General features: G+C 37.5%; 1 protein-coding gene across 11 annotated transcripts in view; it reads right to left on the bottom strand.

The window, feature by feature from the left end:
• The window catches only part of Tsga10 (testis specific 10), a 103168-nt gene that overhangs the window by 53810 nt on the left and 21646 nt on the right, over window positions 1-27712 (bottom strand). For 6 of the 11 annotated variants that reach the window (XR_008219913.1, XM_052745112.1, XM_052745109.1 and 3 more), the window contains exons 3-9: window positions 25279-25494; window positions 18349-18414; window positions 16560-16727; window positions 15831-15989; window positions 13808-13978; window positions 13644-13721; window positions 12549-12700 (exon numbers count right to left, since the gene is read on the bottom strand). Coding sequence is in view for 10 of the 11 variants with exons in the window: in XM_052745109.1 (XP_052601069.1) it covers window positions 12549-12700; window positions 13644-13721; window positions 13808-13978; window positions 15831-15989; window positions 16560-16727; window positions 18349-18414; window positions 25279-25494 (1010 nt within the window). In the remaining variant the exon portion in view is untranslated. Of the gene's footprint in view, window positions 1-12548; window positions 12701-13643; window positions 13722-13807; window positions 13979-15830; window positions 15990-16559; window positions 16728-18322; window positions 18415-20349; window positions 20431-25278; window positions 25495-27712 lie in introns of those variants that run through there. The other 5 variants (XM_052745117.1, XM_052745115.1, XM_052745116.1 and 2 more) reach the window with 5 other exon arrangements.

Genomic DNA, 27712 nt, shown 5'->3' with positions numbered 1-27712 from the left:
CCTGACTCTGAGGGTCCTACAAGGAGCAATCACAAATCCAAGAACTTGAGGGCAACTTGCCACAGCCTCATAGTGGAAGACAACCAGAGGGGGCAGTCATGTGGAGGGGTAGGCCTATGGGGGTAGTCATGGAGAGGGAAGAGCTGGGATTGTTGATCTATCAAATATTTCAGACAGCAGGAGGTCAGCTGGGGCAGTGAATAGTAGGGGACGGGGTTAGTAGCTTTAACTCTGTGGCTAGGAGCTGAGCCCATAGGAGGATAACTGGAATCTGACAGTCTCCAGCCTGAGGTCAGAAAGTGGATCAGTCTCTAAAGCCATCTATCACTGCGGTAAGGCTGAGAATTTTGAAGCTCCATTGGTGTATTTGGCTTCCGCAGCCTTATCTCTCCAGCTGGGGACTTAATTTTGAGTTTTGTCCGAAAACAAGAGACTGGTCTGCCTGAACAGCAATCATATACTATAATCAAATTAGCTTCATTCCAGGGATGCAAGGATAGTTCAGGTAAGATATACTTTTAATTTCAACACCTTAGAGGCAATGGCAGGCAGATTTCTTCATCCTAGAGCAGCCAGGGTTATATAGTGAGACCCTGTCTCAAATAATCAATTAATTAAACCAGTTAGTATAGGTGTACAAGTGAACATATGTAAACATCAATTTAATATTTTGTGAGACTTAGAGAAATTAATCAAAGGAAAAGCATTTTTTAACTCATTGTGTAGATACTTCTGACAGTTTCTAAAACTTTAAACTTTCTACTTTATGGGTTTTCCTTATTTTCTTTATATAGTCTTATTTTCAAAATCATTCAGTATTTAGTTCAGAAGTATTTTCCATTACTGCTCAGATGCAAATATTTTTACTTAATTCTAAAAGAACTTCACTCAAACCCACTGAATTGATGCTTTTTTTTTTTATACTTACATACAGCCAGGCGGTATCTCCAGAGAAATCCAACTAGGAAAACAGAAAATTCTAGAATAACAGGGAACTAATAGCCAACCTGTAATATGTAATTATTTTTAATAGTTTCTATTCATCATTCAGGGGTGGGTTTTTTGTTTTGTTTGTTTTTGTACTTGTTTTTGTTTTTTAGTTTTTTGAGACAAAGTTTCTCTGTGTAGCTTTGGAGCCTATACTAGAACTCACTCTGAAGTCTAGGCTGGCCTCGAACTCACAGAGATCCACTTGCCTCTGCCTCTTAAGTGCTAGGATTAAAGACATGCGCCACCACCGCCTGGCTCATTCAGTATTTTTTAAAATACTAGAAACAATTACTAGAAGAGACTGAAATTGACGGCATGTTTCTTAAGAATTAGTCTAAAGTTTTAAATTGAAGATGAGCTTCAATGCATAGGAGAGTATGCTTCCTTTACAAAGCAGCACATATTAAGACCCATGCGATAGATTTGTAAAGTAATACTGAAAAGTATACTATGAAGTAACTGTGGTAAGAAATCAGACAAGAAGGTTCCGCCATTTGACACAGTTGTCATATGGTCTATCCAGAGTTCTAAAATAGATTTTGATATTGAAAACTTTCTACTCTCAAACAGCCTAACTCAAAAGGAACCAGCTAACTTTTTTCTTACAGATAGTTTTATCTAGTTTTCAATTGTATGAGAAATTCTAATTTCTTGGCTCATGTATTAATTAATTATAAAGTTAAATAACCAAATAAAATATCTACAAAGAAAGTAAGTAGACATTCCACAAAGACGCTACAGATATGGCACAAAAAGGTACTAAACATCATTAGGAAATCAGAGACTGACAATAGTAAATGTTGACAAGTGTGGTGGTTTGAAAGAAAATGGCCCTCAAAGGGAATGGTACTATTAAAAGTGGCCTTATTGGAGGAAGTGTGTCACTGTGGGGGTGGGCTTTGAGGCCTCTTTTGCTCAAACTTCCCTCATTGTGACTATCAGTTGACTTCCTGTTGTCTGCAAGATGTAGAACTCTCAGCTCTAGCACCCCATCTGCCTGCATGCCACCATGCTCCCCCAACATGGTGATAATGAACTGAACCTCTGAAACTGTAAGCGAGCCACCATGACTGTTTTCTTTATAAGAGGTGCCATGGTTATGATGTAGCAATAGAAACCCTAAGATAACAAGGAAGCAGAACAACAATAATAAAACACTCATAGAACCCTCTGAAGTAGGGTTCTAGAAGAAAATTAAGAATTAGGTAAAATTACAAGAGTGAAATGTCTCAAGCATAGTACAAACTAGAACCTTATTAGATTTAAAGGAATCTATACTCAAAAGATGCTAGCTTACTACCTCTAATAGTTACCTTAGTGGTAAAGGGCTTAATTCTCTTTGAGAGCCCTAAGAAGACAAGAATCATAAATTATTAGTTACATTATTAAATCAAAGAGCACTGCAGAAAACTATTTGGTCATTTCCTGTCAAGTTAAAGACATACTTATCACACAACCCAAAAATTCCACTATTGGCCCAAAAGGGAAAAAATATGGCTATAAAACAACAACATGTACAAGGGCTGGAGAGGGAGTTCTGTGGTGATATTTTATCTGTGTACCCCAATAAAGTTTATCTGAGGATCAGAGGAAAATTATCTGAGGATCAGAGGAGGATCTGTGAGTTTGAGGCCACACAGGGCACAGACCCAGGCATGGAGGTACATACCATTAATCCCAGCAATAACCATAAAGGTCTGGAGGTCTATACAGACAGACAGGAAATGACGAAGCTGGGCAGAAGAGGAAGTGATGTAACTGGGCAGAAAGAGGAAATGAGATGGCAGAACAAAAAGGATATAGGCATGGGTATATAGGAAGTAGGTCTCTGGTGGAGGATCTCCAAGTGGTAAGAACATGGCTGGCTTCTTTCTGCTTTTCTGATCTCTCAGCTTTTTAACCCCAATATCTGGCTCCAGGTTTTTTTTTTTATTAGTAAGACTGTTTAGCAATTCGTCTTACATTTGATGCCCATAAAGGCAAGATCAGCACCCTTGGAGGACTGGGCCAGGGACACAATTAATATTGAATCTCATGACCACGATGATACATGGATAGGAAAGGTGATTTCAAGGAGTTTGAAGAAAAATAATAATGTCAGACACTTTAATTGCAGTAAACAAGGTCACCTAAAAAGGGAATGTAAACAGGGTGTTCCTAGAAACAATGTTTCTTCAAGGAACAATGGCAACAGAAAGTAATCCAAACAGAATTTTGGATTATGCAGAAAGTGTGGTAAAGGTAAACATTGGACTAACAAATGTAGATCAACAAGGGACAGACAAGGTAATCTTTTGCCTTTATCATAGGGAAACTCCCTGAGGCCCCCACGGCAAATTCAGTTCAATCCTTTCCTGCCATCATAGAAGAAACCCCTTCTCAAAGCAACTAAATAGTCAAATGCCTATTGTAATAAACCATACTCTCAGGGTGATAGAACAGCTACAGCAGAGAGAACAGGAAATTCTGGAGAAACCATAAAGTGAATTTTTTGGCAAACTTCTATAAATGAACAAAGACTAAAATTAAAAATACAAATAAATGACGTTCTCATGGAAGGTCTTGTAGATACAGGTGTGGATGTCACAATAATTGCACCAGAATCTTGGCATCCAAATTGGACTCGTCAGGAGGTAAATGTTCAGCTGTTAGTGATTGGAACATTATCATAAGTGAAACAGAGTGCAAGATGGCTCAAATAAATTTATGGGGCCATGATCTATTACAAAATGGAGTACCTAGATTAACATTCCTCCAACCTCAGAAACAAACCATAAACTAACACATGTTTCTGGGAGAAATATTAGGAGGCATTATAAAGAACAGTCACTGGCCATCCAGATTGTACAAGAACAGAGCACAACAGTTGCTGATCTTTCAAAGACACCAACAACTCTACCTTTAAAATGGTTAACAGAAAGCCTATATGGGTTCAGCAATGGCCTTTAACAACAGAGAAACTGCAGGCTTCAGAAGAGCTGGTACAAGAGCAGTTAAATGCTCAGCATATTGAAGAATCAACCAGCCCTTGGAATTCTCCTGTATTTGTTATTAAAAAGAAATCTGGTAAATGGAGAATAATATCAGACCTAAGGGCAATTAACAAGGCAATTCAGCCAATGGGCTCTCTACAATCTGGAATAACTTTGCCTACTCTGTTACCTAACAGATGGCTTCTTAAAGTTATTGATTTAAAAGACTGTTTCTTCTCAATACCCTTACAAGAAAAAGACAGAGAAAGATTTGCCTTCACAGTGCTTACTTATAATAATTCTCAGCTGGTTAAGAGATATCAATCGAGGGTTCTCCCACAGGGAATGTTAAATAGCCCATTCCTGTGCCAATATTTTGTATGACAGCCATTGGAAGTAATATGTAAACAATTTCCTAAATCTATAATTTATCATTACATGAATGATATTTTACTAGCTGATTCAAATGCAGATACTTTAGAAAGAATGTTTGAAGACGTAAAGAAAATTCTGCCTTGTTGAGGATTACAAATTGCTCCTGAAAAGATACAAAGAGGAGATTCTATTAATTATTTAGGATATAAAATAAGTCTACAAAAAATTAGACCCCAAAAGGTGCAAATTAGGAAGGATAGATTACAGACTCTTAATGACTTTCAAAGATTATTCAGAGACATTTCCCATCTATGGACTATTGTTGGGGTAAAAAATGATGAACTGAGTAATTTGTTCAAAACCTTAGAGGGTGACAAGGACTTAAATAGTCCAAGAGAATTATCAACTGAAGCTGAGAGAGAATTGGCCTATGGCAGGGCAGGATGGAGCCAGGTGGGAAAATCCACGGGAGACAGTGAAAGGAGAAAAGAGAGGCAGGGGAGACGCCATCCCACCATCCAGGCAGCAGCATGTAATGGCACACAGGTAAAGCCATGGAACATGTGGTGACATATAGATTAATAGAAATGGGCTGAGTTTAGTTATAAGAACTAGCTAGCAAGAAGCCTGAGCTAATAATGGCCAAGCAGTTATAATTAATATAAGCCTCTGTGTGTTTACTTGGGGGACACAAGTGGGAGAGATTTGTCCTGACCGCTGGTCAGGCCAGACACAGGAAAACTTCTTACTGCAGAGCTCAGATTAAGAGTACTTGATGTTCATACAGAGGAGCCAGATTCAACTGGTTCAGCACCCGACATGGCAGCTAGCAACTGTCTCTAACTTTAATTCCAGAGGATCTGATGCCTTTGTCTGGCCTCCACTGTCACTGCACAAATACGATGCACAGATATGCATGCTGGCAAAATACCCATATACATAAAACAAAATAAAATAAATATAGAAACAGAAGCTTATACAAAAATTTATATCTGCCTTATTCCTTAAAGTAAAAAAAGTAATAAACCTGAACATTCATCAGCAGAATGAACATATGTAGCTTGTCAATCCCACAGGGAAGTACTTAACAATCAAAAAAAAGATTAAATCACTTATATAAGCAGTGATACAGACAACTCTGAACAGCATTATGTTGCAAAAATAAGACATTTTTTAAAGTGTGATATAGGACCACAAAGTGATGGCATAACAAGGTTGCTGGGCATGGTGGCACATGCCTTTAATCCCAGCACTCATGAGGCAGAGGCAGGTGAATCTCTGTGAGTTTGAGGCCAGCCTGGTCTACGAAGTGAGTTCCAGAACAGCTAGGGCTGTTGCACAGAGAAACTATGGTTTGAAATACTAATATCAAAACCAAACCCAAAAAAAATTTCATGCAGAGAAATCTTAATAATCAATAAAAAAAATTTCCATGGTCTTTAAAAGTTTTGCCAAAAATGTAACTTTCTTATTATTAGTCATAAACATATAGTAAAGAATTAAAACATTAAGCAAGCATAATAAGTATGTTACATTTTAAAACATCAGATACATTAAGGATTAATATATGTAACTCAAAAGGTTTCTCTTGCCTGGCACTGGGGTTGTTGTTAGTCTATGGCTCTTGGGGGAATATTGTCACCTCATATGGTATGACTTCATTTAAACACACACACACACACACACACACACACACACGATACATATATTTTTAAGTAAGCTTACAAAATAATATTTCCTTATGTCTCTTAAAAACATCTTTAGGGTTCTTTCTCCTTCCTTCTTTTTCTGTATTACCCCCCCTCCCTCCCTATTTAAGTCCCCCATTGTTTTTCCCTTTCATAGCTGTGTCCTACTATATCCCTATCAGGAATTCCTTTCCCCTTCCCCAAATGGGCCTTTTTTATTTTCCTGACTTCTGCAATTACTTTAGGGTATATCCTCAAATCTAAAGATTCAGAGCTAAGATTCAAAAATAAGCGATATATATGGTCTGTCCTTCTGGGTCTGAGTTATTTCACTCAGTATATTTTCTAGTTCCATCACTTTACCCACAAAGTTCATAATGTCATTTTTCTTCACAGCTGAACAGAATTCCATATATATATATATACATATATATATGTATATGTATATATATATCCCATTTGCATTATTCATTCATCGGTTGGAAGACATTTAGACTGCTTTTATTTCCTAGCTATTGTGAACAGAGCAGCAATGAATACAGCCAAACAAGAATCTCTGGACTATGACATCAAGTCCTCTAGCAGATACCAAGGAAACTTGTTAAAAAAAAAAAAAAAAAAAGAAAGGTTTCCCTGGTTGCCACAAAACAGTCTTTACAGGCAGCCAGCTGCCACATTAAGTGAATTGTTACACCCAGGAAGACAAATACCATATTCTCTCTCATCTGTAGCCCCTGGATTTTATATATGTCTGTATACATGACATAAAAGTAGAAGCACAACTTTCTAGAGGAACGATGGGGGCTACTGAGCAGAGGGAGGAAAAGGAAAAGTAGGGTTGTATGTGGGGGAAGGAACATAGTTAAAGTATATTATGTATATTCAAACAAATACCCTTATGAAACTAATATTATGTGCAATGAATAAATGTCAATAAAAAGAAGGAAGGCAATTGACTTAAATAAGATAATTCTCCAAAGAAGTCATACCAATAATCAAGATACAAAGAAATGAAGCTCATTATCATTACTCATTAAGGAAATATAAATCCAAACCACAATGTGATGTCTCACACCCATAAGAATGACCATCAAACACAAGAGAAAATAACAGATGTTGGCATGAATATATAGATATTGAACCTCTTGAACACTATTGGAGTGAAAGTTAAGACAGAGCCCCTCTGAAAACCAGTGTGTTGGTTGGGTTTTGTTAACTTAATACAAACCTAGACATAGCTTGGAAGAGAGAATTTTTGTTTTGTTTTGTTTTTTCAAGACAGGGTTTCTCTATGTAGCCCTAGTTGTCCTGGAACTCATTCTGTAGACCAGGCCTTGAACTCACAAAGATCCGCCTGCCTCTGCCTCCCAAGTGCTGGGATTTAAAGGCATGCACCACCACCAACTAGCTCAGAAGAGGGAATCTTCATTGTAAAACATGCCTCCATAACATTGGCCTGTAGGCAAATCTACATACCATTTTCTTGATAAATAATTGATGTGGAGGACCCAGACCACTGTAGGTGGTGCCATCCCTAGGCAAGTGGTTATGGGATGTATAAGAAAGAAAACTGAATGGGTCACAAGGAACAAACCAGTAAACAGCTTTTCCCATGCACTCTGCTTAAGTCCCTGACTTTACTTCCCTCAATGGACTGTGACCCAGGATATGTAAGCCAAATAGACCCTTTCTTTTCCAAGTCACTTTTGGTCATGGTGTTTATTACAGCAATAGAAAGCAAACTAAGGTAACCAGTATAGAGTTTCATTCTCAAAATTAAAAAAAAAATACTTTTAACAACATGGCAGGTCAGGGTGATGGCCTAGGTCTATGATCCCAGAATTCAGGAGGAGGCAGAAAAACAAAACAAAAACAAAAACAAAGGCAACATGGCAGAGAAGAGTCTAACCTTCATCTTTCTAACACACACACACACACACACACACACACACACACACACACACACACACACGAAAGTGACTGCTTAGAAAGGGTTTCTGGGGAAGAACAGCATACCTAGGACATCTGGAGGTAACAAGAACAAGTATCAGCCTTATGGTGGCTGCTACCTTGGTCCCCTGTGACCTACTCTGCATGAGACATTGGCAACTTTTCCCATGAAGGTAACTACCATCAATCCCACCACAGGCCAGCTAACTGGGGAGAAGCTGCTTCGGCCTTACCCTCAAAAAGGAGCCATTGTTGTGCTGCTGCTCTTGGACTGTGACCACTCCTCCAAAATCCACATGTGCTCCAAACCACAGAGCCGTAAGTGATCTGGGCATGCTTGCAGCTCTGACACTAGAAAAAGCACTTCCACAGGCTAACACTGCCCTGGGCCTATCACCATGTGCTGTGCATATGCCTACACTATGTGCTACAGCTCTACCACTGCTCCACAAACCCCCGGCCCAAATATCTTGTATATCACCAAAGTGAGCTAGCTGATGCCCTGAGTTCTAGAGTCACTGTCATTCCACATGCCTGACTTCTACACCAAGTCCCCCAGCCACCCCACAAAGATCACTACCATTGCTGCAGCAAACATATCTGTGAATCCATTCCTGGGGCGAAAGCGCCCAAGCACAGTGATGCTCTAGACCTGGGCTCTGGGGCTAGTCCATGAGTGTCCTCATATACTGCACTAGTGTCAAGACAGGTGCTCTCATTCATATTCTCTCCTTGGAGAAAAAGGAAAACAAACAGAAGGACTGAAACAGCCCTCACCATCCCTCAGACATCCACAGCCATGGCTGCTGAGGACACTCACAGACTGTGCTGACACTGACCCCAACTGACACACTGCATGAAGACTGAGCTGCTGAGCCTTCACCAGAGTGTGAACTGGATACTGGACCCATTACTATATGAAGATGCTTCCCTATTGAACCTCAGCTGTCAGATATACAGCCATTAACACAAAGCAAGAACCATGAAAAATCACAGAAACTTGATACAATCCCTCAAAAAATATAAATCTAGAAGGTGTATGACCAAAAATTTAAAATAAATGATTAAGGCAGTTAATCAAGTTATAAGAGAACATAAATAGACATGTTAATGAAATCAGGAAAATAATGTACAAATAAAATATTCAACGGATGGATTAAAATTATTAACAGGAACTCAATAGAAATTCTGGGCTTAAAAATAGAAATAATCAAGATTAAAAATGAAACAGCACTAGCAGCCAATGTGACAAGTCAGAAGAAATTAACTGTGAACTCAAAGATAGGATATTTAGAACTACTGTTAGAGAAGGAAAAAAGCGAGGAGAAATGGAGGGCTACAGGACCCTCAAGAGAGCTAACATTCACTCTGCAGGGGTGAAGAGAAGAGAAGAGGCAAACACGCAAAGAAACACTGACTAAAACTTTCCACTTCTGGGGAAAATATAAACATCGAGATATGAACTTTGCAGATCAAAACTGCAATACCACTTCACTCTGATAAGAATAGCTACCATTTTATTTTATTTATGTATTAATTTTGTATTTTTTATTTCTTGTTTTTGAACTCCTCCCTCTACTTTTCCCAGTTCCTCCCTTCCCTTCCCATCCAGACCCACTCTCTTTTTGTCTCTCATTAGAAAACAACAGGCTTCTAAGAGATAATATTAAAAATATGACAAAATAAAATATAAGATAAAACAAAAACTATCACATCAAAGTTGGACAAGGCAAACCAACAGAAGGAAAAGAGCCCAAGAGAAGGCACAAGAATCAGAGACCCACTGATTCACACACTCAGGAATCCCATAAAAACACTAAACCAGAAGCCATAATATACACACAGAGGACCTGGTACAGATCCATGCAGGCACTGTGCATGCTGCTTCAGTCTCTGTTGCGTTCATATGAGCTTTGCTTATGTTGATTTAGAGGGCCTTGTTTTCTTGGGTGTCCTCCATCCCCTCTGGCTCTTAAATTCTCTCCACCTCCTCTTCTTGGGGTTCCCTGAGCTCTGAGGTGGGGTTTGAAGGAGACATCCATTTAGGGCTGAGTGCTCCAAGGTCTCTCTCACTCTCTGCATAATGTCTGGCTGTGGGTTTCTATATTTGTTCCCATCTGCTGCAGGGGGAAGTTTCTCTGAAGATGGCTGAGCAAGGCACTGATCTATGAGTATACTATTTTTGTTAAGTGCTTCAAACACTGAAAAATACAGCTACCAAAATGATCTAGCAAAGCCACTTACATGCATATGCACCTGAAGTATATTTATCTCCAATAGATATCTGCACTTCCATGTCAATGATATTGTTATCAGTTTAAAAGACTGCCAGAACTATAAAATGTGGTAGTAAACTTCATGATAACCACAAAGAACCAAATGTAATACACAAAAGATAATGGAATTGTAGCCTCAATACAGAAAACCACTAACTCACAAAGACAACAAGGAACAAAGAGCCAGAAAAGAACTGCCAAAATGCCAACATTAGGTACTTACCTGTATAAACAGGAACTGTGAAGCAGTGACTACACCAGCTAAGTTCACCAAAGTATTATTTCACAATGTCTATGTATCAAAAACATTATACTGTATTCTTTAAACATAATTTTAGTCAACAATTATTCTAGAATAAAGCTTAAAAAGCCTTTGTAAAACTTTAAAATAGAACTATACAACAAAATAATAGCTGGTGTTAAAAATGAACTGCATACCAAATGTCAGTGAGGATATGTAAATACTGAAAAACTCAACACTGCTGGAGTACATGTGCAGTACTACAGCCACACTGAAAAAGACTTTAATGGTTTCCCTGAAAGGAAAATGCATCATATGACTCAGGCATCTATTCCTAGATATTGATCCAAGAAATAAAAACATATGTCCACACAAAGACTTATATAGGGAAGAGCTTAGTGGCTTTATTTATTATAGCCCCAAAGTGGAAACAGTGCAACTATCAATGTGCACACCCACACAGCAGAATACAAGTCAGCAGTCAAAGAGTATAAATTACACACAACATGAATACCTGAAGAACAAACCTCAAAGTAACTACACTGAGGGAAAGGAGACTGATTAACAACATATATAATACAATTTCATTGGTTTAAATTTTTAGACAATCCAAATACCTCTATGCCTGAAATAAAAATCAATGGTCAACTAGGAATCAGCAGCATGTGTGGAAAATTACAGAGGAGCAAGAGGAGACTTAGGAATGCAGAATAAGGCCAGAATCTTGACTGTGGTAATGGTTTTAAAGGTCAAAAATTTCCAACCTTAATATATAAAATATTGACATTTTAGTGTATATGTTTCAGTTATACATCAATAAAAGTTTCCAATCAGCATACATCAGAAAAAAAATCCCCTAAAACTGCTGAGAGGGTGCACAATGCTACCCTACAGAAGGAGGGTACTGCAAAGCAGAACCACACAGCAAGATCCTACACCAAAGGAACAAAACACACCCACTCTACTCCAGATTATTACACATCTCTCCACTAGAATATTATAAGACACTAAAATGTTTTCTAAGACAAATGTTTTCTAACAACACAGAAATCCTATGTGATGAAATTGAAAAGGCCAGATAGAAAGGCCACAGGCTGAACTCAGTTACACAGGACACTTCCATGCTACACATGGACTGATTTCTGGCTGGAAGCAGTTCTACACTAATGTTTTTCCATGAGTCATGGAGTTATAGGTGATTTTAACCTTTTATTACCTATTTTTACCTCCCAGGGTTTGCTTTCTTGTTTTTTTTTTTGTTTTGGTATTACTTTCATTTTTTTTGTGTGTGTGCATTTATAGTAATCTTATAAGGAAGAAAGTTTTTTAAGGAAAAGAAGGGAGTTTGAGTAATTATCTGTCCTGACAAGTGATTCCTACTCTGCACCACTAGTCCTAGGAAGATCAAGGGGAGAGTCTAGGAACTCATATGTGGCCCAATTATTATTTGTAGATTAAATAATATATTTCACATTCACACCAACTAACATTTTTCATGTCTACAGATAAAGAGAAATTCAACTCTACTAAAACTTGAGTAGCTTTGTTTCACATCAACAAACAATAATGGAGAACCTCAAAGGCAGAGCTTTCTTCCTGCCCACACACCGCTTTAGTGGCCTCTGCCACTATACAATTGTAATGAAAGAGCCAATCAATTTACTCCTATGCTGGAAACCATCCTTTCCCTAAGTTTTCAAGTATGGGCTTTGTTAAATTGTTCAGACCTCAGAATAGAATTCAAAGTTATAAAAGTAAATTAAACAATAAAATACTGAGGTTCAATGCCTCAGTTCTCAGAAGGCTATATAAAAACTGCTTGAATAAACTTGATGTGTTGCAAACTAAAGGTTAAAATGAGTATAAGCATGTTTCCTGGCTGAGTGATTTGGGGGACACCATTACATGCCGCTGAGGTTTCTACAACTGCTTCCTACAAGTTCTTTTCATAAACTGGAGATAACAGATAATTAAATTTTCATTATTAAATGTACTATAAAGCAGAGCAATTAAGTACAACAAACTGTTGGTTGTCTAACGGCAATGTAGTTTTTACCTCAAGGAATTATTCTCTGCTTTTTGTCTGCCAAGTTCACTTTCGGTATCCATTGCCTTTCTTGCTAATGATTTCATTTCTTTTTCCACAGTGGTTATGGTTTCCTTCATCAAAGTCATATTTGACATTTGTTCCATGCGTTCATCATCAAGCTACACAAGCAGAATGGCAAAGTTAACTATGATCACTGAGTAGCCTCATTGGTCTTAGCAATGGAGACAGACTCCTACAAACTGCAGCTTATGGCAGAATCTGCACAATTAGACAATCAACTAGGGCAGACTGGAACACTGTAGAAGGTTTTATAGATAAAGTATTATAGAATAGGAATAACAGCAAGTCACTACATAGCTTTTCTACAAAGCCCGTCTATCTCAGTATTATCAGTCTACCTTTCTCAATCTGGTTCATTTGACTATTTACATACTAAATTTGCAAAAATATTTTGTTATTCAAGATTAATACATTACATATAGAGTAGGATTATGAAAATGAAATCCTTTTTCTCTTGTCTGTTTTTTACTTATTACAACAAAATACCTCAAATGAATTTATCTGTACACTCAAACCTTAACTGTTTATGTACCTGGAACACTGCTAATATGTATCTGGAGCATCTCGAATGCTTGATATACCCATATTTGGCAAGATAATCTTTAACAGAACAGGGAGATGAGAAAAACTGAAATTTTAGACAAGTGTAATGGTACATAATGCCAACACTTAGGAGGCTGGAGCAGCAGAATCACGGGTTCAGAGCCAACCTGGGCTACACAGTGAGACCTTGTACCACCCCCTCCCAAAATAAAAAGGCAATTAATTAATTAAAATCCTGAGACTACATTCTAACAATAAAAACAAAAAAATGCTTTGCAACCAAACACAACAAAAATATAAGGCTTCACTCATGTTTCTAGAGGGAAATAACTAAATGAAAAGGTAACATAGGATTATGAAAATAACACATCACACACACCATCTTAAGTATTTTAGGACTACAAACACAACCTTAGAAAAATAAGAGAATTCTTCCTAACACAGCAAAAGAGAAATGGGGAAACTATGGGGAGTAGAGCCAAAGAGGTTTTGTTTTACGTTATGAACTGTACACTCCAGCTCCTCTATCCTTTGTTCCAAGTGAGCCTTCTCATTAAATGCTGTCTCCTGAGCAATCTGTATAAAACACAAAGCACAACAAAGGACTTTCAGTGTCACCGCACTTGTGCTGTCCCTGTGAAACAGACAAACTAATTGCACACCTTTAGCCTTTCTCTCAGACTGTCTCGTTCTGTGGTCATTCTTCGTAAGTCAGTGAAGGCTACATCTCTTTCTGTCTCTACCCGACGAAGAATAGCATGTGCTGTAGTTGATTTAGGAGACTTACAGCTTTTCATCATTTCTCTTCGAAGTCGAGCAATTTCTTCCTGTGCCTATGATAAAAAATACAGAGAATTTAAAAAAAAAAAAAACACTTTAAATGACACGTACAGTATCTTATATCCAGTCAGATAAAATAGAAACCTGAAATAATATGCAAGCAACAATAAAACAAAGAAATGGTAGAGCTTTTATTTTCGAGTTCACAAATAAGTGCAAGCAAATCTATATGTATGTATGCGTGTATGTGTATGCATGTGTGTGAGTGTGTGGGTGTGTACAGCTAAGAAATAGATTTCATATATTCCACTTGCCCACTTTGAGATATAAATTTGAATTCAGCACAGCTCAGGTGGAATACTTGTCTAATGAAAACTCCATAGTGCTTATCTTTCTCTGTGTTTGCTATAGCTCTATATATGCTATTGTCGTGGCTACTTTTATCCTGACAGAAAGTTCCAACAGTCCTTACTCACAGCCCAACATAGTCTCTGAACACTTGTTAAACAGTCCTGAGGCCCCAGACCTGTTGCACATGATTTATGTTACAGATGATTTCATATCCCACTTTGCTTCCTGACTCTCAGTTTTGATCATTATCTACTCAGGGGTCTGCTAGGTTCAGAAATAGATATAGTTTCTCAATATCTACAGCTTAGCCTTCACCACATTTCTTAGTGTTTTCAAAAATCTTCCTAACTCAATGATAACTATATTCTCTCATCCTGAGTAGTGTCCCCTTCCCCTGGCTCTTTCTACTCTCATTCCCAGCAAGCCCCCATCACCTTCAACATGTATAGTTTTCCCTTAGCTTGACCATCTGTCATCTCACCCTGCTACCCCCATCTACCATGCTATGTCTTTTCTCCTTTGTCAGGCTTTTTTTTTTTTTTTAAGGACAATCTATACACACTGCCAGTTACATTCACACAGTCACCCCAGGGTAACCTGCCCCCTCTCCCTTTAGCCGCCAACACTGCAAACCCTGAGCTAAGGCGCTTCCCAACTGTAATGAACTTTTCTCAGTTCCTGTTCCCTTAATTTTCTGGCAGCATCCACACTGGTCCAGGACCTTTCTTCTCAGGCTCCTGTTCTCCCTTTGTGTCCTTGTTCTCTGTCTTTCAAAGGTTCTTCCCTGCCTCTTGAAGATTATATCTTGACTTCTCTGCTCTGTAAATGCCTTCTCATTTACATAACTCATTCATTCTGAAGGCTCAAAACTCACCTCTAAGAAGATGACTTCTAAAGCCACATATTCAGTACCTGCCTCTCTCCCTAATCCAGTTCCAAATGTCTTGCTGCCAGGTAGCAGTTACTATCTGAATGTATACCATCTTATTCCACCTTCCTGAACCTTCCCCCCACCAGATTCTAAAGGTTTTTACCTTGAACATAAATAAAGAGAAATGAGAGTCTCAAATGATATGGTTTTTGTCATTAATTTGTTTCGCTTTTATCGTTTTGTGACGTGTTAAGGATCAAAACCTAGGGCCTGTGCATGCTAGCAAGCACTCCATCAGTGAGCTACAACTTCAGCCCTGGCCTCATTTCTTATTCCAAAAATTAAACTTTTTATGCATGTATATACTCTTTTATGAGATATAAGGATGACATATAGGTGTGCTCGTACTTATTTTACTAGAAATACGATACCTTTCATTACAAATATTTTGAGAACAGAGCTGTGGATATAGCTTAGTGGTAGAGTATTTGCCTAGAATGTACAAGTCCCAGAACCATAATGAAAGAAAAGGAAAAAAGAGTATCTCAGGAAAAAATGTAATTTCCAAGTGTTAGATTAATTTGATTGACATGTTTAATTAGGGTCATAAAACCTACAGAAGAATTGCAAAGCTCTAAAAGTGACTGCTATTACTTATACAATCTTTGTACTTACACGCTTACCTGCTCATAAAGAAGGAAGGTCTTGTCTCTCTCAGATGTAAGAACCTTGACATTGCCCTGGATTTCTGCCAAATGACGTTCATATTTTTCCAGCATACATTTCAGTTCTTCACGGTCTCTTGTTGTTGACTTCAAAAGCTCTACATCACAGTTTGCACCCTAGAATTATTATTTAAGATATCTGAATTTCTTCTTGTTTTATTTTTTTTCTTTCTTTCTTTCTTTTTTTTTTTTTAAAGACAGTCTCATGTGGTCGAAGCTGGCCTTGAACTCACTATGAAGCCAGGACTAGCCTTAAATTCCTGATCCTCCTGCCTCTGCCTCCCAAGTGCTGAGAATAAAGGTGTGCATCAGCATTCCTGGCTTGAAACCCTTTCACTTATGCTACTAATGAAACACTACTGTAGTGGCAGTGTACAATCTCTACTTACGTAAGCATGACTACAGAATAAGAGAAAATAATATCAACAACAAAATTACCTCTTTTACAGCTTTATCTCAAATTGCACTAAATTGGTCTAATTATCTCCCAACCACAACTTATTCTGGGAATAAAGAACTAACTTTGTTGTTCACTGTACCATCAAAGAGATCTGCCTCCCAACCTCTTTGATACTGTAATTTATACAAAAATCAAATTATTTCCAAATAAGATAAGGATAAATCAAAGAATAAAATTCAGTACTTGAGAAACAAACTAAAATATTAAAAAATTTCTTCCAAACCTACCCGAGAAGTTGGAGATGGGCGTCTTGGACTCTTAGATCTATTTCTGATCATTTTTCTCAAATTCTGAGCTTCAGTTTTATAATAATCTCTGTCTGCTTCTAAAGTCTTGACAAAGGAATCAAGTCTAGAAGGAGATTTATTTTGTGCTTTTTCAGTCTCTAAAATTATCTTGCCAAGGAGGGAAAAATTAAGCAATTATTTCAAGCTAAATTATAGCACACTTTTCTAAATAAAAATACAAAGGAGTCTTCAAAATATTAAATTTGGCATCAAAAAATAGAACATCTAAAAACTTATTCATTAATTATTTTTAAAAAGCAATATACCATTTTAAAAGCAATTTCACCATTTTGGTGTACTTTATTTGAATAAAATATTACATTTACTTAAACATTTTGAGAAGAAAATAGAGATGTGTATATATATATATGTGTGTGTGTGTGTGTGTGTGTGTGTGTGTATATATATACACATACTAGGAATTTCAGAAACATCCAGACCTGAAGCAAATCTTAGAAACAGAATGACTGAGTTTGGAAATCTTTACATGCTACTTTTTTTTTGTTGTTGTTGTTGGTTTTTCGAGACAGGGTTTCTCTGTAGTTTTGTGCCTTTCCTGGAACTCACTTTGTAGACCAGGCTGGCCTCGAACTCACAGAGATCCTCCTGCCTCTGCCTCCCGAGTGCTGGGATTAAAGGTGTGCGCCACCACCGCCCGGCTTTACATGCTACTTTTAAAGCACGTTCCAGTGTCTGCATTTGTGCAACACTCATTCAATGAATGGATATGCTAATGTGTCCTGGACACTCAGATGCTTCCCATGAACTCCCATTCACATGGATATATTTAGAAACACTTCTTTTAAAATGTGTTTTTATATTTGGTTTATGAATACTGAGAAAAAGTTGTCATGTTTCAGATAGTGTTTTATGTATTTTAAATGGAAGATTAAAATGTTTGAACAGAAAACTTTTCATTTCATAGAGTTAGTTAGAGAAATAAAACATCAATGGTACTAGGTAACAATTTAAAACTTAAAAATATTATGAAAGGCATAAAATTTAAAGTATAGAAAAATGTACCTTATATATTGAAAATTAAAAATTAGGGAGCCACCATTTTTTTTTGTTTATTTGTTTTTGTTTTTTGAGACAGGGTTTCTCTGTGTAGCTTTGCGCCTCTCCTGGAACTCACTTGGTAGCCCAGGCTGGCCTCGAACTCACAGAGATCCACCTAGCTCTGCCTCCCGAGTGCTGGGATTAAAGGTGTGTGCCACCACCGCTTGCCTGGGAGCCACCATTTTAAACCTAGTAACAGCTAAAACCAACCAAAAGTTATTCTCAACCTCTAGGACAGCAGTTCTCAACCTGTGGGTAGTGATCTCTTTGAGGGTTGAATGAATCTTTCACAGGGTCGCTTAAGACCACCAAAAAACACAGATATTTACATTATGATTCATAGGAATAGTAAAAGTAAAGTTATGAAGTAGCAACGAAAATACTGTTATGGATGGGGGTCACCACAGCATGGGGAACTGTGATACAGGGTCGCAGCACTGGGAAGGTTGAGAAGCACTGATCTAGGAGAATGGAACGGTGATGAAAGGGAGGCAAAAAGGCACCTCTTACGATGAGGCTGCCTATAAACCTTTCAGTGGATGTTAACTTTAGAAAACAAAAATGCTTTAATTTTTCACAAAGGCATGAGTAAAGAGTATATTTAATCCTTTTAGTAGCTTACTAAGTAAAAAATGACTGCTTACCATGTATTTATGAAAAACATACTCACAGATTTAAGCCTTTTAATTGTATCTTCCAGTACTGTTATATTATTTTGCTGGCAAATGAGTTCAATCTGAAAAATTAGAAATTCTATTATTTATACTGAAGATGCCTAAACTGATTTCATTGGCAAGAGTATTAAAAATGAAGCCATTTAAAAATAAAGCATACAGACAATATTTTAAGGACCTTCAATGGTAAAACAACCCAGATAAAAAAAGTGGTTCCTTGACCCAATATTTTTCATAAAATATTAACTTACTATATTGTACCATTATTCTCCATTAACTGGGTCAAGATGTTGGCATTAATTACAATCCTGAAGATTATAACAGGAAAGCAGTAAGACTGGAGTAACGTGTTCTCAAATTGCCCATTCAGGCTCCTTTCTCTTCTCAACTATTTTATGCCTTCATTCCACCCAACTCACAAAACACTTTGCATCAATTTTATGACAATGAACATATACTCGGTTTTACAGTACAGTTGTCATCTATAACTATATATGTAACACATCTATGTCATATGTTTCAAAACAAGTGACTGTTTTTATGACAGATAAAGCTCTGCTAAAAGTCAGTAAATAAGTTCAAAGAATACACTTACAACTCATTAACATCCTCTCATTATCCTAAACTAAAATACATGTGCTACATTTTAAATTTGAATTTTCTGGAACAATTACTTTTGCTGGGAATCAAGCCCAGGGTCTCATACTAGTTAAGAATAAAATTCAATACAATCCCAGTCCCATTTTTTTTAATTATCCTTCTAAGATTCCTCTAGAAGTCACACTGAAATTTATAAAATATTAAGGGGTCTTAATGTTTGGGACATAACTTATAGTTGTATAAACTTATGTACAACTCTGAATCATTAATTTTCATTGTTTTATTTTATGTTACTGTGATGGCTATCCCTGGTTGTCAACTTAACTACCTCTGGAATTAACTAAAACCCAAGCATATGGGCACACTTGTGAAAGATCTTTCTTCTTTTTTTTTTTTTTTTCTTTTTTTTGGTTTTTCGAGACAGGGTTTCTCTGTAGTTTTGCGCCTTTCCTGGAACTCACTTTGTAGACCAGGCTGGCCTCGAACTCACAGAGATCCGCCTGGCTCTGCCTCCAAGGATCTTTCTTAAATAAATCATTTGAAGTGGGAAACCAGCCCTATATCCAGATCTTTGGAGATGGGAAGATACACCTTTAATCTGGTCCATACCTTCAAGTGGCAGCCTATATAAAGTACACGGAAGAAATAAGTGTTTGCTCTCTGCCTGCTTGTCCCTACTCTCACTGGAGAGTTCATTCCTACTTCTTCAGGATTCTGGCATATACTGAAGACCAGCAGAGGCATCTAGCATGGTGGAGTGAACAGCTACTGGATTCTTGGACTTTGCATTGGAAGACAGCCACTGATGGACTAACTGGACCACAACCTATAAACCACTCTAATAAACTCCCTTTCTATATATAGGTCCATCCTATCGGGTCTGTTCCTCTAGAGAACCCTGACCAATACAGCTACTATGCAAGCACTAAACAGATATAAGCCTCATATAAAGATGTGTAAAGATTTTTGTTCTTTGTTAAGTACAAAAACTCAGTAAAACAGGATATCCAGTATGATACTTCCTCAAAAAAAGTGTATGTATATATCTTAGATAACAGATGAAACATAACCAATAGCATATAAACTGAAGAGTGAGTCTAGATATAAGTATAATAGTGGTGAATATTATTTCCTTCACTAGTTTTCTAAGTGAACTGAACTCTTGTTGTTTGTGGGGACAGGGTAGGGGTGTTGGAGATTGAACCTTTCTAGGAAAGCACTCTACCACTGAGTTATAACCATGAACTTGAAATTTTTACAATAAACATATATAACCTTTATGGTGACAAAAGTGATAATCCTACCCAGAAAATAATTGTACCCATCCCAAAGGAACAAGTGTTAATCCAGTGTTTTTCACCTTCCTAACAACTGGTTAATTGATGCTTATTGCGTACCTGACAATGTAATAACTATTCATGCTGGAAAACACAATGAATACAACAAAACACAAATTTCTGCCCTGGAGAGTTTATAATCTAGTCAAAAAGAGAAGAAAAGAAAATAGTCAAAATATATATCAAATACGACACTCAAAAAATACACAATAACCACTCGAATTCTAAGGCCCTTGAGATTTTTTTCTTTAAGTGAACAAAACAGGTAAAGATTTCTGTCTTTAGGGGCATAACATTGCAGCTGGGAGAGATGACTGTGGTGGAGTAAGAATGGCTCCTATAGGCTCATATATTTGAATGCTTAGTCACCAGGGAGTGGAACTGTTGGAAAACATTAGGAGATGTGGCCTTGTTGGAACAAGTGTGTCACTGAGGGAGAGCTTTGAGATTTCAAAAGCTCATTCCATACCCAGTCAGTCTCCCCTGTCCCCTCCTTCTGCACATCAAAATGTAGCTCTCAACTGCTCCCCATGATAATGGACTAAGCCTCTGAAACTGTAAACAAGAACCCAGTTAAAAGCTTTGTTTCTAACAGTTGCCTTGGTTATGGTGTCTTTTTGCAGCAATAGAACTAAGACAGTCAAAAGTGGCTACGACAGATGCTTTTTTCTTAAGTTAAAATAAGTTAGTTAGCCGGGCGGTGGTGGCGCACGCCTTTAATCCCAGCACTTGGGAGGCAGAGCCAGGCGGATCTCTGTGAGTTCGAGGCCAGCCTGGGCTACCAAGTGAGTTCCAGGAAAGGCGCAAAGCTACACAGAGAAACCCTGTCTCGAAAAAAACCAAAAAAAAAAAAAAAAAAGTTAGTTAATAACAAGTTGTATACTACACTGGCAAAGAAAAAGCAGAGCTAAGCATACTGCATTTATGGAAAACAAGACTGAAATTTGAAACAGAGCTATCAGGGAATCTCCATGGAAAGGCATCCTTTGAGCAAGGTTTGAAGAGGAGGGCCCAGGAAAATCTGTGTGAATATCCAGGAAGAAAGTACTGTTACAGCAAATGTCCAAGTGCAAAAGAATAACTAGCCAGCTCTAAGGAACGGGAAGGTGGCCAGTGTTGCTGAGGCAGAGGAGAGGAGGAAGGGCAGTGTGAAAAGAGCTACCCCAAAAAATAAAGCAGGGGGCTGGAGAGATAGCTCAGCAGTTAAGAGCATGTTTTGCTCCTATAGGGAACCTGGTTTCAATTTCCTGCACCCACACGATGGCTCATAACCATCTGTAACTCCAGTTCCAGGGGATCTGATGCCTTGTTCTAGCCTTCATATGTATAAGGAACACACATGATACACAGACATACATTCAGGCAAAACACTCATATACATGAAATAAAATAAATAATTTTAAAATATATTTTTTAGAAAGCAGAATAAGAAAGGTATCCATACATCCAAAAGGATTTTACAAACTTAATATTAAGTTTTACATGTTTTCTATATAGTAGATTCAATTATCTTGGCTGATTGAATCATATACAAAGGTAACAATAATGAAAGGGGTATCAGAGATCTAGTTCAATAATGGTTTCAAGTCAATTAGGGAAAATCAGTTTCCCCCAGAGATGAGCCTCCTAATTGGTTATCCAATACCAAATGTTCAGCCCTGATATACATATACAAGCAACACTAAATGGACTCAGTAAGTTATATTTATATATTTATTTCTGCATGTGTGTATGCATATATGTAAGAATACTAATTAAAGAAAAAGAGGACATGAGTTTGAAAGGGAGTGAGATGGAGAGACAGACATATGAAAGGAGTTGGAGGGAGAAAAAGGAAGGGGAAAATGATATAAATATAGTACACATATATGGTATTCTAAAATAAACTAAAAACATTTTAAAGTACACATGCTGAGGCTTGAGAGATGGGTCAGAGATTAACAGCATTCACTGCTCTTGCAAAGGACCTGGATTCAGATCTCAGCACCTCCACAGTGGTTCACAGCCATACTTAATTCCAATTCCTGAAAATTTGATACCCTCTTCTGTACTCAGCAGGCACTGGGTGGTACATATGTGGTACATACATATATGCAGGCAAAATACTTATAAAATAAATAATTGTAAAATAAAATTAAAAGTGCACATGCTGCAGAAAGGAGCTCCTATGTTAAATAACTCCAATATCTCATATAGAATTATTAAATTTTAAACATGCTGGTGCCATCTTAGAAAATGTCTTTTAATTAAAGTCATAATTTAGTTGTGTTTAATTGCAAATATCACTTAGCATAATAGCTAGTGAGTTATGGTTTAGGTTACTTTTCCTTAACATTACTACTGATGAGTTGTGTTTCAAAAAGATATATAAACTAACATATATGGTCTAAGAAACTAACAATAGTAAAATTGCAATTCTGCTCTTCACATTACAAAAAATCATATCCAACTGTCTGGAAAATGCTGTATTAAATCACAAATGGTAACTCGAGATGTGAAGACAAACAAAGGCAAAAGTTGCCAACTTAATGTGTGCTCCAACTCTAATACTGCTGCTTTAGAAGATGCAGACTACTCCTTGAGTGTGAGTTCTATATAAGTCACTTTCTTTTTCCTCAAGACAGTCTTTCTATGCAATCCTGTCCTGCCATGAACTCACAATCTTCTTGTCTTAGCCTCTCCGGTGCTAAAATGACAGTATGTGCCACCATGGCTGGCTTAGTGAGTCATTTTAAAAAGCAGAGATGGTGGAAATGCTGGAATATAGCGTGGATTAGCTCATAATACGCATTGCAAGATTCTAATTTGTTACCACTCCCAGATCACTGGTTCAGAGAGCAGTGGGCAGCTGTCATCTAGAATGTGGTCAGCCTGGCATTGCACAGAAGACTCCTGCTGACAGTCAGTCTCTATCTGTAGGAAGCCATCTTAGAAGCAACTGTTCTAGTATCAAGGTATGACTGCAATCTGACCATCACCTTTAGTTCATTTTCCTGAGAAACTGAACCAGAACCACTCCCTAATCCGAAATGTAAGTCAGTTTGTTGTTTGAAATCACTCGGCTTCAAGAGTAACTTGTTACATAAAAATAAAAAAACACAATAGTAAATACTCAAAAACAGTTTAATAGAAGGGGTTACTTTATGAATATTTAAAAATGACTAACCGAAAGTAAATTCTTCTCAGTAAATAAATTTAATCCTATCTTTAGCCTCAGACACTACTTCTACATATTTAGAATATGTCAAAATACTGTAAGAACACAATCATTTTTGTTTTGTTTGTTTTTCAACAGGGCTTCTCTGTAGCTTTGGGGGCCTATCCTGGAACTCTCTCTGTAGACCAGGCTGGCCTCAAACATACAGAGATCCGCCTATCTCTGCCTTCCGAGTGCTGGGATTAAAGGCATGCGCCACCATTACCCAGATCACAAGCATTCTTTTTCAGCAATCAAATTAGAAACTATTTCAAGTTCTATCCCAAAAGTTATACAAGAAACGTATCGTTGATAATTATAAACCTACAACGCACACCTAATGCAAAGGATTTTGAAAACATGAGTTGGTGTCCACATCTCCAAATTGGTCTTGCCCTTTCTGCCCTACAACATCACTAAAGTTGCTGCTTTCCTTATTTCAAGGCACCAACCCTAGGCAACCATTCCTCTTTTGTCCTTGATTTACGATGGTTCCCAGGTTTTCTTTCCAACAATGGTATCCCAAAGATGCTGCCAACCTCATCCTCAAAAGCTCAAATAGCTTTCCAATTCTCCAATGTAGCAGACATTCCACATCATATATGAATATCATTTTGTCTAGAAATATGCTTTTCTGAGCCAGGCAAAATTTCAACCTATGAATTTAGTATTTTTGTTTTTAGGTAAAACCTAGCTCATATAATTCAGATGCTTTCCATCCCTGGAGTTCTTCCTTTTAATACCAGAGAATTCACCCTGACACCTACCTACTCCCTACTCCAATCTGGTCAATAGGTTTTAAACAAATCTTGAAAACAGATACTGTCTACAAAGGGCACACTCAAGAGCTGGAATTCAGCCAATCATGTTTCCTCTTCAGTCTGGGAAGGAGACAGTTAATTTTTAATATGAAGAAAGGACAGTAAAACTCTTCAATTTGACAATTTTCATAGCCAAGATGAAGACTGTACTCAACTAACCACTAAACCATGAAAGATTAAAGTGAACTGACACGTTTATTGAAAAATACTGAAGACATACAAGCTACTTTGAAGTGCCCTTTAAATACTTTTGTAGCAACCGTGTGAAGGTAAATTATTACAAGCTAAAAACAAGCCACTCTCTCTACTTTCACAGGAAGTTCTAAGGACCTTCTCCAGGAAATTACTTACAGATAAGTGTCCTCAAATGAAAGGAATAAACTGTATGTGTTGAAAAATATAAAGGCAAACTTTAGAAGATATGTTTACAGCTCTTGATATAAGAACATCTTCCTAAACAACCAAAACTCTCAAGTCAACCAGGATGAACAAATTTAACAACATAAAAAGTTTCTCATTTTGGTTCAAAGTAGAAGATAAACCACTGTTTGTATAACTATATTGTCAGGCATGCTGCCTGTAATTCTGTACTCAGAACACTGAGCAAGAAGAACCACAATTCAAGATAAGCCTGGGCTGGAGAGCAAGACCCTTTCTGAAAAGGGTAGGGATTTTATTTGTTTACAGATATATACAGAGAAGAACAGGGAAAGCAGAGCAATTTTGTATCCAGAGACTATTTGTGTTGCTTTGAAATTTTCATAATAGGCTCATAAAACTTAGGGAAAATATGAACAAAAAATTGTAAAGAAATGAAGTATAAGAAAAATACAATTTAATCCTTATAACAGACTTAAAATATGCCAAACTAAAAAGCTTCCAAATGATAGGAAAATTTCACTTTTCCAACTTAATTTCATAATCACATGCTTAATAGTACAATTAAAATACTATCAATGGTAAATTTAGTACCTTTGCTTCTTCAAGTTCCTTGTCGGCAGTGTCCACCACAAAATTTTTCTCTTTTTCTAATTGCTCTGCTAGTTGATCAATTTTAATCAATTCTTTACAAAGATGCTCATTGTGGTTGGTTAAATCGTCTACTTGACTGCTTACCACCTCCTTACTATCCAAGAGTTTCCTAACATATTCTTCCAAGTCATGATTTGTCTGTTTGAGATCTTCAATCTGTTTTAATCAGAAAAGAAATAACAACATTAAAAGGGTCCCTTAGCTCATAAGTGAATACTAGCTATAAAGGAGAATCATGCTACAACTCACAAACCCAGAGAAACTGATGCCCAGCCCAACTGTCATCAGAGAGGCTTCATCCAGCAACTGATGGAAACAGATGCAGACCCACAGCCAAACATTAGGCAGATCTAGGGGATTCCTACAGAAGAGGGGTTGAAAGGACTGTAGAACCTTTGGTATCAAGAACACAAGCAAACACACAGAATCAACTAACCTGGGCTCACAGGGGCTCACAGAGACTGAACTGACAACCAGGGAGCCTGCATAGGACTGACTTAGGTCCTCCACATAGGTTCCAGTTGTATAACTTAATAGTCTTCGTGTGAGACTCCTAACAGTGAGAACAGGGGCTATCTCTGACTGAGTTTTTTGGGACACATTCCTGCTACAAGATTGCCTCATCAGCCTTAATAGAGGAGGAGGTACCTAGTCTCACTACAACTTGATACACCATGGCTGGCTGATAATCTTGGGAGGCCTGCCTCTATGTGAAGAGAAACAGTGGAGGAGGAGTGGGAGCAGGGGACTGTGAAGAAGGGAAGGAGGGGGAACTTTTGATTGGGATGCAAAAACAATAAATAAATAAATAAATAAATAAATAAATAAATAAATAAATAAGCGTCCCTTAGCTTCCTTCTGAGAAAAGCAACTAGCTGTTGGAATAAGAAAGGCACATTTGCTTCATTGATAAAAAACACCTAATTGTACAACTTTCTGTGTCTTCTTCATTTTGTAACATGTGAGTGCTACCAATTTGGAAAAGAACCCTAAATGAAAATATTAATTAAAATAACTAATCAATGTGGCTACTATGCATGCCAGTTAAGCAGCCTACTTTTTTGGGGGTGGGGGAGGGTGGTTTGAGACAGGGTTTCTCTGTGTAACAGCCCTGGATGTCCTGAAACTCACTCTATAAACTAGGCTGGCCTTGAACTCATAGAGATCCAATGGCCTCTGCCTCCCGAGTGGTAGGACTAAAGGCGTGCACCACCACCACCCGGCTTAAGCAGCCTACTTCTAAGCCACATTCCCAGCCACCAAATTAATTTTTTTATAACTGCACCTTTCATGTCAAATTTCAGGATTTTTTAAAATAAAAATACTACTTTTTTTTAATTTGTAATTTATTCCTTGAGAATTTCATACAAGTACACAATACATTTCAATCATACTCACCTTCTCCCAACTCCTCCTGGATTCTACTCCCACATTTAACCCTTACCATTGCTGTAAAAATCAAACTTTTTTTTTTAAAGCCAAATAGCCAGGCATGGTGGCATATGCACATAATCTTAGCACGAAGAAGGCTAAGGTAGGAGGATGAGTTCAAGGCTAACCTGGACTACACAGTGAGACCTTGTCTCAAAGAAGGAGAAGGAAGAGGAAGAAAGCCAAATATTTACCTGCAATAAAGAAATTAAAATTAATTTGAATAATTAATGACATTTACTTTGCAAGAGTTAAATTTCTACTTGCTGTTTAAAAAATCTGTTAACTCTTTAGAAAAGCCTTTTGAACACAATAACTTACTTGCCTAAACCAAATGTCACATCAATCAAGTATCTGCTGACTAATAATATGGAGGACAATAGCTTTCCTTGCCAACCCAGTATCAAGCTATCAATGGTAAAAGTCTGTATCTATGTTTTATTTATTTATTTATTTTTGTTTGTTTGTTTTTTATTTATTTATTTTTGTTTGTTTTTTGAGACAGGGTTTCTCTGTGTAGTTTTGGTGCCTGTCCTGGATCTCGCTCTGTAGACCAGGCTGGCCTCGAACTCACAGAGATCCGCCTGGCTCTGCCTCCAGAGTGCTGGGATTAAAGGTGTGCGCCACCACCACCCTGCTGTATCTGCGCACACACACACATACACACACACACACACACACACGAGAGAGAGAGAGAGAGAGAGAGAGAGAAAGAGAAAGAGAGAAAGAGAGAGAGAGAGAGAGAGAGAGAGAGAGAGAGAGAGAGAGAGAGAGACCACTAAACAACAATAATATCAGAAAGTACATTAAATCCCAAAGATCACAAGAACATATTAGGTACCTACTCTCAGAGAATTTTTGTTCACTTGAAGAGGCACATCATGTTAAGTGCAATAATAAAGATACTTGTGAGTTAAACATATTTAACTAATTATCTATAGAG

The sequence above is a fragment of the Peromyscus californicus genome, unplaced genomic scaffold (genome assembly GCF_007827085.1).
Source record: "Peromyscus californicus insignis strain IS unplaced genomic scaffold, ASM782708v3 Scaffold_19__1_contigs__length_69161282, whole genome shotgun sequence".
Taxonomy (NCBI): Eukaryota; Metazoa; Chordata; class Mammalia; order Rodentia; family Cricetidae; genus Peromyscus; species Peromyscus californicus.
Note: the sequence above shows the minus strand (reverse complement) of the source record. Positions and strands in the feature narration are given on the sequence as shown.